We start from the raw sequence: 20,380 nt of genomic DNA on the forward strand, positions 1-20,380 counted from the left end.
TCCCACCTACATCCAGCTGCGTTCCTTTTAAGAATACCATTGGAGGCGTGCTTCTTTGGCCACACTGTCGACACACCTCACACCGGGTGCAAATTTTTGCACCCGTTCTGTGGCTTTTTTCTATCTCTTTTGTTAAAACTGTTTGTAAAGGTATCCTCAGAGAATTTCCAACACAAGCTTGTAAGACTCCCCTCTCATTGGTACGAGAAATGCATGCTGCAGAGTATTTAAGATCACAAGGAGGCTGGGAGAGAAGCCGATTAGGAAGCCTGACAAATTATTCCAGTATGTGCGGCCTTTTGAACGTGTGTTTCTGGTGCATAAATGGTTTGCACACTGGTACTGTGGATATGAACAGCCTAGGCAAAGGCAAAGGCAAGTGAAAGTTTGTCCCAATATGCTTACGTCTTATTTCTTTGGGATGAGTTTGAATGAAGCTGAATACAATTCAGCCAGTTAACTTTCTTGGCCTAATTAGCACGTTTGATAATACAGTGAGAATGTTTTTATTTTACATAGTGCTTTCACTTCCAAAGTGTGGTGCAGTTGCGGCCAGATGCTACCATTTTGACGTATTCTGCAGGACCCGCCATGTAGCTGCTGCCATTTAGAATAAATCTCGTTCCACACGCTGGCTGCTTCTGTGGCTTCCAATTTTTTTGGTGTAGTTTTAAAATGACAACCTCCACTCTACCTTTGCTTTCCGATCAAAGGCAGTAGAGCAAAAGAAGAAGCTGCGCAGATGTAGCAGTGCTGCCGTTGGAAATACTATGCGAGGAACCCCTAAAGAGTTCCTTGCAAAGCGGCTTAAGCTTTAACCTGCTCTCCTCTCCCATTTCTAAGTGCTTTAGCTAGACTTGGCAAGGCACAAAGCACCACTTGAATGGGAGCAGCTATAGGGTGAGAAGGACTGACAACCTGTCTACAGACAAGAAACCTGCAATAAACTTACACAAAACAAGGGTTTTCCCAAGTGGAAATAGTAGATGGTATTAAGAATTGGTACCAACTGATATTTTGGTCAGATCCAAGATTAGATCTGACTTCTAGTGTTGTCTAGCAAAATCAGTGCAGTTGGAGGGTATGTATGTTTCATCCCCAAACAAATATTTTCATGCTTTTCAAGTGTCTGTCATAGCCTCATCACTCTTTCCCTGTAGCTTTTTGTTGTCTGAATGGGTATATGGTTACATGTGTCTGTTAAAAATAAAGGGGATCAGTTCTTACATGGTATATTTATATTTCTTATTTACAGATTTTGAGTACCTAGTGCTTCAGTTTCCAAAACTTCCTTCTTTCTGCATCCCAAAGACCAGTTGTTTGGCTTCTGGGATGATAAAAAGGGTGGGAGAGACTTAACAGAAAATCTCTGCCCAGTTGAAGCTCTTGGTGATTGATCCCCTGAGTACGATTCTACAGTCTAGCCATATTTTTGCTGTATAGGTCAAATGTTCATGGTTACACCATTGCTTTCTGATACCTTTTGCTGATCAGAAGCGCAGCTATTTTTCTTTCAGAAGTTCACAGTTTGTATTACAAAGTCTTACGAAACGTGGCTTGAAGTTTGTTTCATTTTTGAATACATGTGATGATTTTAAGAATTTTTTTTCCTTTTCTCCTTCCACTGGATGATTTAAAACACACAAAAATAAAGCAGACCAATGAAAAGAATTGAATGCTAACTTCAACTGAAAAGAAACAGCAACACTACTCTTGTGAGACAGTTTTCAACAGTGTTCAGCTTACTGATTCTGCTCAACCTTTCCTTTCCTGCCTGCTCCCTGACCCTCTGTGACACTGAAATGTCCACTTCTAGGACAACCTTCTTCCTAACCAGAAGGCTCAAAGTTCTTCCCTCTCTTCTTCTCCCATTTAAAATATCATCCTTGCATCAGCCAGATCTACTGTTTAGAGGGATCAAAAGCTCTTTTCCTCCTGCCTTATTCCCATCCATATCCATATCCAGGGCCCTGAGTGCGCTGCTCTCCAGTGAGAGGTAAAACTTAAATCCCTAAATCTGACACTTGGCGTAGTAACACCATCTCGAGACCACCAAAAATCTGGGGTTTTTTAAGTCTATAGTATCCTAATGAAGTAGCTGTCCTTGTTTGCTGAAGCAAATAATCAGTCATTTGGGAGATGGATCTAACTGCTGAAAAGTAACATTGCTCTGACTCGCATTGTGGAAGCCTAGGAGCCAGGCTAAGGTATTTTGCGCACATAAATACCACAGGCTATATAACTAATCCTTACTTTGGTGAAACTTCAAAGGAAAAGACACTAAATTAGCATGATACAGTGCAGTCTGTGCTTTCTTAGGAAAGCAAATGCATGGAAGGCGTAGTAAGGAAACCTGTTGGTATGATTCAAGTTTGGATTCTAGTAGAGGTTCAAAAATCGAACGATTCTGCTGGCTTAGGCTAGTCATTTCATTTCTCCATGCCTTAGTTTCATAGTAGTAGAAGTGGCATAAAGGAGATGTCAGGCCATAATTAGTTGATTATATGGTACTTTGAAGTCTTCAGTCTGAGGGAATAATGTTATATATTAAATACTGATGAACCTTGTTTGTGACCAAAGTTGGAGATGGGGCTAAAACTAACACTCTAAACTTCAGAAGATCTTGGTTAAAGTTTTCCCTATATTTTATGATCACATCACATGGTAGATCAGAATCCCAAATCCAAACGTTGAAGTTCTCGTTCAGATTTGGACTTTGCCTGTTTGGTCTGTTTCTGACCACAACTAAATACCTTCCAAAATATAAAATACATATAAAAGTTCCACTTAAACAAATGGTGCAGTTACTAATGCTAATCTAATAATCCAAGAGTGTGAATAAATTAGGATGTGATTACTTAAGGAGAATAGGCATAAAAGAGCACTTCTGGAGTACTTGTTATTGTCCAAAATATCACTGAAATTCTGATGACTAAGTACAGTCTGCTTATCTCTATTTGAAACAGTGCTGTACAGATTCATTATTTCTAAAGGTCTTCTTTCCATTTCTATATAGATATTCTCCCTTCACATTTTGAAGGTTTGAAGAAGAGGATTGTTTTTCGAGTCACACTAAGTAAACATTAAATGCATGCAGGCTTAAAACTAAAGCATGCATGTTATGTAGCAGCAATAAAAAGTGCTCGGCTTGCACGACTTATGATGCTCAAGCGTTGCCTTGTTAAAATGCCAAAAAAACTTTTTCTTTGCATTTTTTTGAAAAGTAAATCTCTTCCTTTGACCTTGCAATACTTAAATTTCCAGTTTTTGGACAAATGATATTTATTTTACTGAATACTTTTATATTACAGATAAGGTGGATGAAATAGTACCAGTTTCCAAGCCATCAAGAATTGCAGACAATGCAACTGTGGACTCAAGAGTGGCAACTATTAAACAGCGGCCTTCTAGTAGATGTTTTCCCTCAGCTACAGATATGAATGTGAGTGGTAGCGATGAAGTACTGCTTTCGCTTCTGAAACTGATTGGAGGGGGTCTTTTGGCAGCATGCAGGGCGTACAAGAGAAACGAATTTACAAACATTGCTTTATATACTCGTTTTACTTTTATTATCTTGTGACTTTAAGGCATGGTCTACTCTGTATTTCTAACAATAGTTTTTTAGCAGAAGAGTCTACGTACCCCTATAAAACTCTTCTCATTATATCCTTATATTTATTCTGAGACCGTCACATCAACAACATTGCTACCTCAGTGTTATTCAAACAGATGTGAACTTGTTCTGCCTGTAATCTGAGCTGGTGAGACGGCAGTAAGTTCTGAACTCGAAGGTGTCGGTACAACACTAAACCCAAGCTAAAAGACTTTGCTGAAAGTCAAGGTATGCTATTTCAGTTTCAGCACCAGAGTTAGTGCAGCCGCACAATTTCCACTCATGTGAAGGCTTCTCCTACTACAGTTTTTTTTATTATGCCTAATGGCATATATAATATCTTGATTAAATAATACACGATGATGTGTAAGGGAAGAATTGACACTGATACTATAGCACGTATTAAAAATTTAAACTCCAGAACTCTGAAATTGGATTACTCAGTTGCAGAATTTGCTCTTACAGAACTTTGCGTATGAAAAAATAATTGTTTTTATTGCACTTTAGATGTATTTTTCCATTGCCCACCCCTCCAAAAGAGCGTCAGTCCTGATACAACAAGCACTTTGCTGTTCTCAGCAGCTTGGGGGGGAAGGAAATTAAGGCTCTTCTAAGAGACAGAAAACAAATAGTTTTGTGATGACCTACAAGGAGGGACAGTTGAGTGCCTTGGGACTCAGGTGGCATTCCTCAGGTCCCAGCTGAGATGCTGACTGCCAGTGTAACCTTGCACAAGACACCTTGAGTCTGTGCCAGAGCAGGTCTGTTCTTCTGAAGAGAGCGTACAGCTTGGTGCAGAGTGAACGTTAATACCTGTGCAGCGTGGGGGCTAGGTTTTTGGAAGTGAATGAAACAAAATGCAATTGCTCATGCTTCGTTTTTCTTACAGCACACAAAATGTGCTGGAAACTTAACATATCGCCTTGTAAATAATTTCAACTAACTCCCCTTACAGCTGTTGTCATTTTAATAACATGTAAATACAGCCCAGCCTTCCCTTTCTCTTCACCTCCTCCCCAAAATAATACCAAATTTGTTATTTTCCATAAGAATTCTGAGTAAAAGGGATAGTGGGATTACAGATATGACAGAACGGTTATTTACATGTGAGAGAAAGACTTGCATGCTTTAATGCTTGTGGGGTTTTTTGTTTGCTTTTTTGTAGTCCATGTATGAGAGACAGGGTATTGCTGTGATGACGCCCACTGTACCAGGGAGTCCTCAAGGTCCTTTTCTGGGTATACCTCGGGGTACAATGAGAAGACAAAAATCTATAGGTAACATGCTTCTCATCTATAGTTTGCTTGTGCATTAATCACATACTTTGAGTAACTTCGCTTCTTTCTTAAAGCATATTTCTCCAACATCTTTACCTCAGCGAATGACTGTTTGATTTTTATACAAAGTTCATGAGAAAAGAAGTTTGTGTGTAAGATGATATAATTTCCACATTCTGCTTTGATGGCGGTAGGCAAGTATTATGGAATTATGATTTAATTCCTTTCTTTACCATGTTTCCTCTAACAAGGAAGGGCAGTCAGAAGGAAAAAAAAAAGATCAGTACAAGCCCTTTGCAATGCATTACCTAGGGCAAAATGTTATTCCTTTTTTCTTTGTTATTGAGGCAAAAGTGTTGTAATGCTGTGTAGTTTACAAAGGAATCCCTATTGATCAAGTGGAATAAAACTCACCTCTTTTTCATTCCAAATGATGACAATAGATGACTTTACAACAGGGAAAAAAAGAGCAGACCAAATTTGGGCTTGCTTTGTTCTTGCTAGTAACCTTAGTAGTGATACTCATCAGTTTAGAAATGCATTGTGCTGATGTAAAATTAGCATCTAAATTATCCCAATATTATCCAGTTTGTTTATGTTAAAAGCTGTATTTGTAATAATATAATGTCATCTTTTGAAATGAAACATTATGATTTTTTTCCCCCCTAGAATCTTCACTGTCCCTTTGCTAAGTTTCAAATGCATCTTACAAATTCATTAGGTTTCTAAGTTGCATTATTATATGCATTTATAGAGTGCTAGAGCAAGGCATAAGCTACTCTACTGCACAGAATGTCTTCCCTGTTCAATAATTTTCAAAGCAAATGTGCTTCTCTACAGCTACCTCGATGATACATAAAACCAAAACATTTGCCTACACATCAATGATCAGTTTAATTAAAATTCTGTAACATCCTTTTTAATTCGGGCATCTGAGTCTCTGGAAGTTCAACAAGAAAGAATGCTTATGGTAGGAATCAACAAAAAGACCTCTCTCATAATTTTGCATATGCCTCATGTCATGTGAAATGCACCCTGGCATTTGAGGATGGATACAGAAATAATACAATATGAGGGATCCCAGTGGAAGACAGTGTTTTAAATATACTTTCTGATTTTTAGGAATAACAGAGGAAGAACGGCAGTTTTTGGCTCCTCCTATGCTGAAGTTTACCAGAAGTCTTTCAATGCCTGACACCTCTGAAGATATCCCACCACCACCACAGTCCTTACCTCCTTCACCACCACCACCTTCTCCCTCTCTGTACAACTCTCCCAAATCCCCGACATCAAGGAGCTATGGAACTATTAAACCTCCGTTTAATCAGAATTCAGGTTCAAAAATTTCTTTGGTTAGGCCTGAGAATGTGGGAACAATGATAAGGGACAAAGGGATCTATTACAGACGAGAACTGGACCGATATTCTCTGGACTCTGAAGACCTGTACAGTCGGAGTGCCGCATCTCAGGCAAATTTCAGGAACAAGAGGGGTCAGATGCCAGAAAACCCATATTCTGAGGTTGGGAAGATTGCAAGCAAAGCAGTTTACGTGCCGGCCAAACCTGCGAGGCGGAAGGGGATGCTGGTGAAACAGTCCAACGTTGAAGACAGTCCAGAAAAGACCTGCTCTATTCCAATCCCGACAATTATTGTGAAAGAGCCATCCACCAGCAGCAGTGGGAAAAGCAGCCAAGGGAGCAGCATGGAAATCGATCCTCAGTCTTCAGAGCAACCTGGGCAACTCCGACCTGACGATAACTTAGGTGTCAGCAGTCCGTTTGCAGCAGCCATTGCTGGAGCAGTGAGGGACAGGGAAAAGAGGCTGGAAGCAAGGCGTAATTCTCCAGCCTTCCTTTCCACAGACCTAGGAGATGAGGATGTTGGACTAACACCACCAACACCACGTATGAGGCAATCTAAATTTACCGATGAAGCAATGTTTAGTAGCGAAGATGGTTTTAGACAGCTTATGTCACCATCTCCGATTCCCGCACCTAGAGAGCCTGAAAATCTTTTTAATAGCAGTGAACCCAGCAATCAAAGTGATTCAAGGACATTAAACGCTTCGTCCAAAACGAAAGGTACTGAAAACAGTACAGTGGCAGCTAAGTCCACGAACGCATCCAGCTCAGATAATTACGTTCACCCGGTCACAGGAAAGCTATTAGATCCGAACTCACCACTAGCCCTCGCTCTCTCTGCCAGGGACAGAGCCATGAAAGAACAAACACAGCAGATTCCAGGCAAAGGAGACGCTGTTAAAGCTGACCTTAATAAACCACTTTACATCGATACAAAGCTGAGACCCAATATTGAAACGACTTTTCCTGTTACTGCTACTGTCTCTAGGCAAAATACTCGTGGCCCACTGAGACGGCAGGAGACCGAGAACAAGTATGAAACAGATGCAGGGAAAGAAAAGAAAGCTGAGGAGAAGAAAAACATGTTGATAAACATTGTGGATACTTCGCAGCAAAAGTCAGCTGGCTTGTTAATGGTTCATACCGTGGACACAGCAAAGTCAGATGATACGCCCGAAGATGAAGAGGAAAAGAGAGCTGAAATGGAACCGAACCCTGAAAACTCCCCACCAGAGAGGCCAGAGGGGAGCGAGGAAGTGGAAAGTGAGCTGAACGTGCCTGCTGCGCCTGAGCCACCGGCATCTCCCTGCAAAACCATTGTAGCCGCGAGCTCTGTCGACGACCCTGTCATCTTGCCGTTCCGCATCCCTCCGCCACCCTTAGCATCAGTTGATATCGATGAAGAGTTTATTTTTACTGAGCCACTACCACCCCCCTTAGAGTTCGCCAACAGCTTTGATATCCCCGATGACCGCGCAGCTCCCGGTTCGGCTCTAACAGACTTGATTAAGCAAAGGAAAAATGGCACGCCTTCACCCACACCATTTGCCCCCAGCCAGTCAACAAATTCCTTAGACAGTAAAAAGCAAGTGGGTCTTTCAAACTGTTTGCCTGCCTCCTTTCTGCCACCCCCTGACAGCTTTGATAACGTCACTGACTCTGGGATTGAGGAGGTAGACAGTCGAAGTAGTAGTGACCATCACTTAGAGACAACCAGCACTATCTCAACGGTGTCCAGCATCTCTACCTTGTCCTCGGAAGGGGGTGAGAACGTGGATACTTGTACAGTCTATGCAGATGGGCAAACATTTCTGGTGGACAAACCCCCAGTACCTCCTAAGCCAAAAATGAAGCCCATAATCAACAAAAGCAATGCACTTTACAAGGATGCGCTAATTGAAGAAACTGTAGACAGCTTTGTTATTCCTCCTCCCGCTCCGCCCCCACCTCCGATCAGTGCACAGCCCAATATGGCTAAAGTTGTTCCCCAAAGGACATCTAAGCTATGGGGTGACGTGACGGAGGTGAAAAGCCCAATTCTCTCAGGCCCAAAGGCTAATGTTATTAGTGAATTGAACTCAATACTCCAGCAAATGAACAGAGAGAAATCCTCAAAGCCAGGGGAAGGATTGGAGTCACCTACTGGAACAAAAACTGCAAGTCTCAGTACAAGGTAAATGTAATTAACCAAATAATTTTCTAATAAAGGCTTGATTTTTTTTTTCCCATCCCTTCACTAACTTCCCCTGTAAATCACGTAGATTAAAGAAGAATGTACTCTCTGTTGTACATGCTTGCTTAATGAATAGTCTATGACAAACAAGTTTACAGAGGGGAAGAATTTCCTACATAGTCAACGTTTCTGTAGTCTACACCATAGGACAGGAGCTTTCTCCAACTTCAAAGACAGTTTCCACAAACCTTTCAATTGTTTTGATGTGAATTACTGAGATATATTTTTAAGTAGTACTTCTCTCTTGAAATTTTTTTTCTTTTAAAATGCGGTGATCATTTAATTTTTGTTCAGTCCCATAATTTATTCTGGCTTCAAACAGACAAAAAAGTGGTTTTGCCTAGGCTTGCTTCACATTCACTGTGTGATGTCATTTGATTCATGCCGATACCTCTGATAATCCACTTCATCATGAAGTAATGAAGTAAGATCTTAGAAAATCACTCATTGAAATCAGTTTGCATTATTCACGTTATTACTAAAAAGTTAATTTGGCATCTCTACCACTTAGTATTGTGGGTTTTAAGTTCTTACTTTCTATTGTACACCCTTGTTAGTGAATAGTCTCTGATGTTTACAGGTTCAAGGAGGTGGCTTATTTGTCCCAACAGCAGCATCCCTGGTAGTGCAGTGCAATACATTTACATAGAAGTGGTTTCTGAAAGGTACTTAAGGGATAAGTAACTTACAGTAGTCAGACACCATTAGATAAATGTACAAGTAATTGTGTAGTCACATTTGTGCGGAATATGGATATAATATGATGAAATCCCCGCTTATATAAAAAAAAAAAGGTAATTTTGTTAGTTTTATTGAGAGCCTGAGGTATTTCTTTTTGTGGTGTGGAATGGTTTGGCCTTACATACAGCAGTTAAATGTACCTTTTACTGAAGTATTGCATATTGTTTGGCCCAAACTGCTCCGTAGAAATGCATTTTTTGCAGAAATGCAGTGCTGACTTTGTTTTTTAAAAAAGATACCATCTAAGTACATTTTATTAGAATTATTCTGCTGGATAATAAATAACTCGGCCTTTGAAAAGCTTTGCATGCATGAAGATGATTTGGTTTTAGGGGAAGGGTGGCTCTGTTAATTGCAAATGATTGCTCATTCAGAAAACAGTGTGATCAAAAGCCTCAGCATCAGGTAGTTATATTATTTCCTGCAAGATGGAAGTCAGCAAACATGACAGGGAGGTATGGAGGTTATACAATTTTTAGAATGAAGAGATGGAAGAAAAACACTGAAATTCTGGAATTCCTGTCAGTGGCACTTGACTAAATGGAGTAGAAATTGAGTTGTCTGTACAGGAAAAGCCTTAATACATGAAAAAAAATACAATGAAAACTGTACGAGAAAAACAATATATACTGGCTGCCTGATGAAGACAGTCTTTAAACAAAGTTAGCACAGCAGCTGAGCACTGTACATTCGAGAATACCTCAGGCAAGCATAAAATCAATACTTGTGCACTAAGCTTGAATTTACATAAGTCTTGTCTTGCAGATGACTCTGACAGTTTCATTTCATATTATTTTTCTTGTGTCTTCAAGAATACTGTTTTTGCTAGGCCTTGATCATCTTTCTTGTTAAGCCATATGAACATGTTGCCTCTAGCTTCATATGTGTAATATTATTTACCATCTTTTATATTTAAACTGATAGTTATTTCCAGGTTACAGTAGAGATCTTTAGCGTCCCTATTTTATTAGAAAATAACTGAGGCTAGCAACTACAATGTACTGTAAATATGTCAAAGCTTTATCATTACTGAGAGGAAAGTGAAAAGTAGAAGCAAATAGAGATACATCTTTTTTGTGAAAAGACATTTAAACAGGCATAAAGGCTGGAAAAAATTTGAAAACTACTATATCACTTCATTGGAGAAAAGCAAACTATCATGTAAACAAGAGTAGTCCCCTATATGTTACATTTTAGAAAAAGGTCTGACTTGGACAGTGTTAGAAAGTTATGTTGCTTTTCTGTCCTTTAGCTTTTTTAATTCTTATAACTCAGCTTTGGCAAATTACATAGTCTTCATTACGGAATACAGAGACTCAATATGGAAACAGAACCACACGAAGCATTATTTCAATGTGGCTGAAATCCTACTTCTTTCCTGAAAAGTAAACCCAAATGGGCGTCTTTGCAAACTAGAGAGGGGATCTGGGGATGCAATAATACCAAAAGACCTATGAGGTAATAAATAAGAAAAGTTGACAGTGGCACAGAGCAGCAAAACTCTTGGCTGCCATTTGGCTGTGGAAGACAATGACACCTCCACAGAATTGCCGGTGGGAACGGAAGGTAAGAGGGCTGTATTTTGTTTCCTTCTGTTTTCAAAACTGATGGGATTACATAATTTTTTAACTGAGCTCCAGAAAATTAGGTGAGTTGAAGATACTAAAAATGATCAGAAAAGGTTACTCAGGATTTCTTTTTTTTTCGCTAAGTAGTAGATCAGAGTCAGCAGAAGAGATCCAACTATCTACAGATATTAAAAGTATGTTTTAAAAGGTGCTGCAGGCAATTCCTTTTCATCTTAATAAGAGTGAGGTAGAGCGATGTAAACTGGGAAGTTGACTTGTAGATTCAGAAGTCCAACTTCTAAACCAGCGGTGGTTTGGTAGGTGGTGTCTGCCTGGCTGCGCCTGGGCCCGGCTCCCGCTGCCCCCGGAGCAAGGCTGGCACCTTCCCCTCTCTCTCAGCTTAACCAGCTCCACGTTCCAGGGACGACTGAGAGAGGAATGATTTCTGAGCTTGCTAAAGAGTGTGAAAGGGGGAGCAAAAGGCTAATAGCGAAATTTATCACGGTGGAGAAAATGCTCCAATTTCTTTTTGTTGTGCTATGTATGTTTATGCCCTGAAACGTCTGCATTAAATTTCAATTCTCTTCTCAAAGGTGCCTGCATAAAAGCGATGGATGCATGGTAACTGCTTCCCAGACAAAGGCTTTTTTTTACTGCTTTTACTCCTGCCTTATCTTTTAAAAAGTTAAATAAATTACAGCCTTTCTAGCCCAATTGCACAACTGACACAATTTTTTACAACACTGTCAAGTATTATGACCAAGGAATACCATCTTGCCAAAATTCCAAGTATTAAAGCTAATATTTAGATTTTAAAGCTAAAATTCTTAGAGTTTCTTGATTTTTTTCTAATACTGTAAAGCCTAGGACAACCGATTGTAGAGCTTGTAGCCCTTTTCTGTGAGGTAGCATTAGAAAGGGAGCAAGGAATTTTAGCTCACAGAAAGCAGGGATTTTGCTAAATTAAAGAACAACTCGTTAGCTCTGCTAAAGGAAAAGTGATAAAAAATGAGTACGCCTGTTCATCTCCTTCAGCCAAAGAGAAGTATTGGGAAGTGTTATAAATAGGAACATTGTTCACAGGCTCGCTTGGGTTATGTTCACAGCACTAGCAGGCTGATGAAATTAAAAATATGTATTTGCTCATTGGGACATATATGCAGTTATAGCCCAGATAGCAATTCTAAGTATCACTAGGAGTTACTTTTGCACAGCCAGTAGACATACAATTGTAGTTCGCTCATGGCAATTGCCCTGTTAGGGTAGCATAGAGGTGAATTAAATTGTAGATAGCTGGGTAATGGCTTGCTACAGAAACCCATAAAAATATCTTCTTTCATGTTTTTGACAAATGAAGATTAGGAAGAGATTGTTCTACAGTACTGAGCGGCATTTCTCTCTCAATTATTACATTAAAAAACGACCCTAGACTTGCTTTTTTTCTCTGCACATTGGTTTAGCAATAATTTTACATGGTGTATTTATAGTTTTCCGTGGTTCTTATGGAGACACCGAGTTTCAAGATTTTTAAATAGAGCATGGAAATGTTTGACTGGAAACCATCTGCTTCTCAGCAGCAGTGACCAGCCGTGGGATAGGAAGAAGGAGACTGGTAGGGGAAGGAAAAAGAGGAAGAAGCGAAAGGATGTGCTTGCTTACTTTGTACTAATAGAAGTGTAATTAAAAGGCTTGATCAGAAGGTTCTAGACCAGCACTAATCCCACTCCCAGTTTTGGCCATCATTTACTTTATGAAATTTTGGAGATCAGTCCTGGTGATTTTTATCTGGTTTTTATCTGGTCTGTCCGTGTAGTCAGGCCACGACATCCGACCGTCGCTTCCTCCATTTTTTGCCCATCCTTCCTTACAGCAAAGGTTGAGGGTGTTTGGATACAGGGCTCCATTTGACCCAAACAGCCAGCGCTAAAGCCCTAATGATGAGCTTTGGTTGCGATTCCCATTTCCGAACCGGGATATGCGCAGGTGCAGAGATGGGAAAACCCAGCCCGGGGGACCCCGCGGCTTGGCAGGTGATGCTCCGCTCTCAGCAAGCGGAGCGGGGAGGACGGGAGGCATAACGGCGGCATCGACCATGATGCTATAAATATAGCGGTGCTATAAATTCACTTGAGAGGCTACTGACTTTTATATGGAGCTGATAAAAGAAATGGAGAGAAGACTAATGCAGGGGTTTTCATCAGGTTAAGGGAGGAGTGCTCGCTCTGTCTGTGAACCCAGCAGTCGCTTAGCAACATAATGATCAAGTGCAAGCCTGCGAGATCCACTGAATAATGTCAGCGTGATTAACGCAGAATAGACCCAGTGGCTGCGAAGGAGAAAAAACACAGCCCCCAGTGAAAACAGCATCCTTCCACCACGACTCCGCTGTACTAATAAGGAATAATGAATAGCAACTGCTGCTGCTCTCTACCATCACCATACCAAAATGATCGATAGCTTTGCCATAGGGAGAAACAATTTCTATTTCAAACGGTGCTTCTGTTTCTCCGGCTGTGTTTGCACAATGTCCCCACGGCCTCTGCGGCAGGTTGGGCGTCACTCCTGGTAGTGGGAAATGCTCATTATAAATGTGGGAGTTACGGAGGATGCTTAACCATGCAGGATCAAGTCCTCTAGGAAAAATAACCTGTACCGTGTTGGCATAGCAAGTTTTAAAAGTAAAGCTGCCTATGGCCAAGGGTTTTTGTCCATCTCTGAATTTTTTTTTACAACTATCTGGAAAAGTTCCTATTTTCTCACAAACAGGTAAGGCAGAACTGAACTTAGTAGCGAGTCCTGCATAGGGAGTGATCCTACATTTGGTTTATTGTAAAGGATGTCTGGATTGCGCAGATGATGAAATACGTATCTTGCGGGGTAATTCTCAAGCCTTGATTTTTCAGTTTACTGCTGTCCCATTAGATTCGTTTCATTTCGTTAACCGTTTGTCAGCCAATTTCACAGGATTGCTTGCTTTGTCAGTAATTTTTGCAGTGTTTCAGTCATTCCATTTTGTCATTTTTATTTGCTCTCATGACTGCTGTTGTCAGAAGAGGGTCATGCTGAAGTGCCATGAAGTAAGTGACGACCATAAAGCATAGAGTATTCTATGTTGTACCTTCTGCTGCTTTTTAATGCTCACTCATTGTTATTGCATTTTAGTGATTTTGATGTTGACTTTGTTACAGAGTGCAATGTGGATTAGATCATCCTAATCCAGAAATGGTAGCCATTCTAAAACCAGAAATAGGGTGTCATCTCAAGCTGAAACAAAAGCCACTTTTGTCAGAGAAGTACTCGGCAAATGTGTTTATAACATGAGCACGTAAGAGCAGACTCCTGAACTTATGTCTGAGCACTTAAATAAGGGGCATGATTTTTTCAAATATGCCCAAATTCTGCTGGATTTTTGGAGGGTGTTTTGGGGCGGGCGCAGGGGTGGGGAGGGATGATGAGTGCATTTTTACGTACCTACGCGAGGTTCAAAGCAAAGACAAAACAGCCCTTGAAAGAATGGAGATCTGCTGCGGTCCTCACTGTCGAGTCCTTCGTCCTTGGAAGCTGTGGGATTTCCCCCTTTCTCCTTCCAGCGTCCCTTGGCCTTTTTCCCTGCAGCTCTCCAAGGAGAGAGGGCTGAGGCCGTCTGCTGCTCCTCTGCCCCTCATCAGCACCATTCCCTTACTGCCGGTTTCCAGACACTTGTGCCGTTCGCATGAAAACTGTTGTTCTTGAACAGACTCCCACAGACCTTAATGATTATTCTTCACTCCAACTGAACAGCGTTGCTTGCAACAGACACTAATCATTTCTCAATTCTTCTCACTAAAATAACACTATTATAAGAAGCTCTGTATCCTGCCAGTCATCACATCAGCCCTTGTTCTTAATCTTCCCCCAAAACAGACAATTATTGTCTTACTTTCCTACCATACAATTTTCCCAAAAATAAAGTAAAAATATTATAAGTGATGAAGGCAAAGTTTGGGGTTTGTGCGGTCCCAAAAACCTGTAAACAGTTAATTTCTCACATACCTCTGTATAGGGACTCACTTCACTCATCAGTTCTCTTGGTGGTTAAGATTTTTTTCTCTGACACAAAGGAAAAGTTCTGTCAGAAACAGCAAGGCTTTTCTCAAGTTGCAGGATAAAACAGCTCCCATGAGAGCATAATGGTTTTTTGGTTTTTTACATGGGAGGCTCCTAGGAGCTGTTGCAGCCTGCCATCTTTCACTGATTTGCTTCTGATATTGTTAACAGTAAATTTGAATCCTGCAAATCTAATTTAAAATTTAAAAGAACTTCTTGCCTGCAAGCTGTGTTGATGGCTTTTATACTTGGAGGCCGCATCACTGTGACATAGGATTTATATATTGTGATTTTAATGTGAGGCAACATAATGGGCATTGCAGTCAGTGCCGTCTTACAGCAGCAAATGTTTATAAATTACTACCATATGCTGATTCTAATAGAGCAAATTTTATTTAAAATAATTATCAGACTTTTCACCTTTTTAAAATGAAATTTGGGTTTAGGCAGGTTTAATATGGATTTAATATGTTTACTATAGCAGATGATCAAATAAGGCATAAGAAATTGCTCTTATTAAAAATCTGGAAAACCCACAACACAACAAAAACATGCCTGCTCTCCAGCTGGAATGTGCTTGCTCCTTATTGACCAGGATACCGATCAACTGTAAAATGCGAGACAGCTGATGGTTTCAAGGCTGTATCTGCATCACAGATTGTAGTGGAGATGTCATAAATTATAGTTTAGGATGCATAGGAGTTACACAAATCTGCGTGGTTTTTTCCTTGGATGACGATTGCAGTACAGCAGTCTCTATAACGTGCTGGAGTTGATATGGCTGGTGAAAGAAGGGAAAAAGAAAGGGGGAAAATGAATCTTGGAATTAAAGACTTCGAACTGAAAGCCTGGAAATGCAACTGTGGGCTTCGGCAGACTTGCATGACCGTCACGAGGGCTGTGTCTGTGCCGTGAAGGCTGCGGAGCTGATAGCAGAGCCAGCTGAAGCACAGCAGCTGGGAACCCAGCTCAAACTCAGTCTTGCAGGATGCCGAATAATTTTGCAGGCAGCAGTGACCTCAAGTTGCTGTGGTTAAAACTCGTCCTAAACAGGAACGCTGTTGCAGCAGTGGGGACGTGAGTCACAGACTTGTCTGTGTTCCCACGTGTGCAGTAGAACTAATAACTTTCTTCAAGAAGGTGTGTTGCTGTAGGATTAAGTCTGTTAATGTTAACAAAGTGCTCTGAGCTTTCTCATAAAAGGGTTAATATTTACAAAAGCTTGACTACTGCTGTGGCTTTAAACCGAGCTGATATTGAAACCTCATTCATCAGCTAAAATAAAAAATTTTCTTATCGTGGTTCCAGAGATGTGTTTTAATAGTCAGTAGCCCTGAACCTATGGCTTGGACAAAGCAAGATGCCCACAGATCTTTTAATATTGCTTGTAGCTATGCGAAGCCATTACTTTGAGCCAGGCTGACAGAAAGCAAAGTACAACAGTGCCTGTATTGCTTTGCTCACCCAGTATTACTGCCCGTGGGTCTGAGAAGGTTAGGTAACACGAGTCTAAGGAATGCTTAAAATAAAAGCACGCAGTTTACTTTCGGGGATTTTGTTTTAGTGGCTCAATATACCTTCTTTAAAGGAACCGTGACAATGATTTCCTGAACAAGGATGGGCAGGGAGTCTATGAAAGGAACAATACAGAGAAGACGCAGCAAAAGTGAGCTACAAAGCAGAAGGTGTACACTGAGCCTGGAGTTGTCAGTCAAGTAACAGAAGATAGATTTTTCATCATCCATTTGATATTGCCACAATGGGTGTGAATACCAAACCATCATTTCTAGTATTTGCAAAACAGGAAAGTTAAGTAAAAGGGTAATTGCAGGTAAAGAGATAGGGAGACATTTCCACATCTAAACAAAACTCATCCTGTTCTTCTCGCAATCACTAGGACAGCATTATCCCAACCTTTTTCCAAGCAGGTTTTTTGTTGATTTAAAATTATATCCTGCCTTATTAACGCGTGTGAGACTCCTAATGCTAAGGTAAAGTAGGTAGAAATAATTTGCTCCCTTTGGTTAGTGGAATTGAATAGTTTCTTGCCATAGACTTTTTATTTGTAAGAATGCTTAGCTCCAGTCCTGGAAGACAATGAGAGCCATTAAGCTCCAAACAAATCACAGGAAACACTCAAAAACCTTGCCAAGTGTTTCCTTTCTTTGTTAAATTACAAAGACATAAGTGCTAAAAGTATTGTTCCTACTGTGTTTTAAGTGAAGTACCGATCTTTCAGCTCTCAAAAAGATCCCCCTGTTCCCGTTGAAATATATGGAACAATTTGTGGGAAATCAGTGGGATTGCTCATGTGAGTAACATGTACGTTCTCCAAAAAGTTATTCTTGGTGCTTTTCTAATCGCACGGTATTGGAGCTGTATTTGAATGAGACTCACTGTGATCCAAGCGTGCTCTGAATCTCGGTGTAGCAGTGCTGTAGGTTACCTGATGTCTAGGTTTGTTAATTATGTGCCAAAGCCCCAGACGCGATGCGGGGAGTAGGTGTCTAACAGGGCTCCCAACAGCCAGCAGCAAACCAAGGAAACACTGAAGATGTCTCCAGTTCAGTTCTACCAGGCCTGCAGTAAGGCTTATATGAGAGAAAGGGATTAATAGCCCGTTATCATTGCCTCAGGTTAGCTGCCTGCATTTCTTCATTTTGGTAATGCATGCGTACTTCACAGGGGGAGCGGGTTAGGGTAGATGGTGAGGAAATGCTGGTACCACCATCTTTTTATTTACAATTTTTACCACTCTTCTATTCAGGATGTGGGCGACCAAAGTCAAGTCACTCCCCTTCTGTGGGCGTTCACAATTGCATTGCACTGGGGAGCAGATCCAGTGGGAGAGGATAACCCAACGCGCTACGTCCTCCTTCCCAGCAGCGGCCGTGCTCTGCAGGAAGGAGCGGAGCCCTCGTGATTACCTAGGGCAGGGGAGCAGGAGAGGGCCTCTCATTTGTAATGTGGATCTAGCGGTGAGGGACGTGCCTCAGAAAGAACAGATGTGGGGTTTGACCTCTGCTGTGTGGATCATTTTTGGTACTTCATTTGGTGGCAATTAACACAAAATCTTTAAGCGGTAACTTAGGAAGAGACCGCAGTTTCTTCCGTAATAGCACTTGAAATCTGGGGGCTCCAGAACCACGCTATTGCTTTGGCTCTCTAAGATCTTTTCTGCGCAGTGGTGAATCTGCAGTATTAATGAAAGCATTCGTAGCTGACATCGTGCGCCCATGTCATCTTCAGTTCTTCCCACGCGTGACGGGTCAGTCCTGGGAGGCAATCTGGCACTCGGATACAGAGGGCTTCAGTCAGGGTCTGGGTTAGAAATCTAACTATGGCATCCTCCAGATCGTCCTCTGGAGTCCGTAGCATCGCTTCAAGGAGAAACAAATCCTTCCCTTGGTCTGGAAGTGGCTGAAATTAGTTGTCTGAAGGTTTTCCTAGTTGGCAGGGTATTTTAAAAGGGAAAAGCTCTGGAGCTTCAGGCACCCAAGGGTTCAGTGGAAGATCCTGAAGTGCACACGCTGACTGGCAGAGTTTTCCCATGAGAAGTAAGGGCTGTGGAGTTAAGCGTTTTATGATATGAGCAGACCTGAGCCTGGATCTTCTGCTTCTAAATTTGTTCTACAGCCAATAGACAAAAGCAGACTCATCTGCTCCTTCACCCACCCTGTCAGCCTTGGCATCAGAGCTAGCCTCTTGGCAAGTTTCATGCCTGCTTAGTTTGTAATCTGAAATTTCCTTTAGGCAAGAGAGAGGTGCCGGTGACTTGATCACAAGTACATCACCTCTGGGCATGCACGGTAACAAGCATTTTGTCTCCTTAAGTTTTGTAGAGAAACCGCCAAAGTATAATTTGTGTGAAGGAAATGGACACAGAAGTACTTTTATGAACCTTAGAAGGGCTGTTTCATTTTTAAAGCACAAAAAGACCAGCTGAACAGAAAGGGAAATAAGAGGAACTTGTGGAGCATCTTCTGTGAATGAATGGGGATACAAACATACCCTAAAATTCACTGAGTAGATGCACAAAGATCCAAAATCCAAGTTAATAATACGCTTCTGATAATTTCCATAACTACTATTATTAGCTATGTTATCTAACAGTGTGTAAAACTGGTAGGTTAAAACTCAAATGAAGGATCCCACCCCTCCATACAATGAAGGGCAGATCAACTCCTGATTGGACTTCATGGGGAGCACAAAGTGCCCGTGGGCTTATTCCACTCGATGTTTCTCATTTAACCATGAGTTAATTTGGTGTAGCCTTAAAAAGGAAGAATGTGCTCTGGAAGGTGTTTTTCTGAACTGCTCATAAGCAAAGGTTTTGTTTTTAACTATGGCTTACCATTGATGATTGGTTTATGGGAAAGATTTAATGATACCATCTTAATACTTTTAACCTGATATTGCTCATTAAAAAATTAAAATATTCGGGCATTCCAAAACCGTATTTACCACGCGTTGATATGGACAACCTTTCAGCTGGTGGCTGATATATCTAACCTTCCATGTCTGTTTACAATTTCAGGAGCACGGAAGTCATGAGTACTGTCTCAGGTACACGAAGTACAACAATCACTTTTACTGTCCGACCTGGAACCAGCCAGCCGATCACACTGCAGAGCAGGTCCCCAGACTATGACAGTAGGACCTCAGGAGCAAGACATGCTCCAAGCCCTGTGGTTTCACCAACAGAGATTAATAAAGACATCATGCCTGCTCCTCTGACTGCTTCTGCTTCAGCTTCATCTCCTTCTCCAACTTTGTCCGATGTATTTAGCCTACCCAGCCAGCCCCCTTCTGGGGACTTATTTGGCTTGACCACAGGGCGCAGCAGGTCTCCTTCTCCCTCAATATTACAACAGCCAATCTCAAATAAGCCTTTTACAACTAAGCCTGTCCACCTGTGGACTAAACCAGATGTGGCAGATTGGTTGGAAAGTCTAAACTTAGGTGAACATAAAGAAACATTTATGGACAATGAAATAGATGGCACTCATTTACCAAATCTACAAAAGGAAGATCTGATAGACCTTGGAGTGACTAGAGTTGGGCACAGAATGAACATAGAAAGAGCTCTGAAACAGCTGCTGGACAGATAAGAATAGCTATTTTGCCTCACAAACTTCTGTTGATAACTAGAGATGGGCTGGTACTGAAATACCCCAAATGCCTTGTCTGTCTGCGAGTGCCAGCAAAATTTGGGGGGGGGAGGGGGAAAACAGTTTAATTCCTGGTACTCAGGTAACGCAGACTGTATGCTACATGCCCAAACGTAAATCTAAATATGTTACATGAGTGGGGCCATTTTATTTCAAAGTTGTGGGGAGACACGAGAGAGAGAGAGAAAATTGTTAACTTCAAAAATATTATCTCTTGATAATGCCCTTCTGCTGGAACCATTACGTACCACTTTTCTTTCAATTTAAAATTGCAAGCATTTCATTTTGTTCTTGAAAAGCACTCTATTCTCTTCTTGACATTCAGTCTC

General features: G+C 41.1%; 1 protein-coding gene across 10 annotated transcripts in view; it reads left to right on the plus strand.

The window, feature by feature from the left end:
* SHANK2 (SH3 and multiple ankyrin repeat domains 2) overlaps positions 1–19,991 on the plus strand; it is a 325,323-nt gene extending 305,332 nt beyond the window's left edge. For 4 of the 10 annotated variants that reach the window (XM_075501404.1, XM_075501409.1, XM_075501408.1 and 1 more), the window contains 4 exons: positions 3,312–3,442; positions 4,779–4,911; positions 6,013–8,425; positions 19,418–19,991. In XM_075501404.1, coding sequence (XP_075357519.1) covers positions 3,312–3,442; positions 4,779–4,911; positions 6,013–8,425; positions 19,418–19,991 — 3,251 coding nt within the window. The remainder of the gene's footprint in view (positions 1–3,311; positions 3,443–4,778; positions 4,912–6,012; positions 8,426–19,417) is intronic. The other 6 variants (XM_075501405.1, XM_075501407.1, XM_075501412.1 and 3 more) reach the window with 2 other exon arrangements.
* Positions 19,992–20,380: the final 389 nt, after the last annotated feature.

Source organism: Mycteria americana, chromosome 5, assembly GCF_035582795.1.
Source record: "Mycteria americana isolate JAX WOST 10 ecotype Jacksonville Zoo and Gardens chromosome 5, USCA_MyAme_1.0, whole genome shotgun sequence".
NCBI classification, from domain to species: Eukaryota; Metazoa; Chordata; class Aves; order Ciconiiformes; family Ciconiidae; genus Mycteria; species Mycteria americana.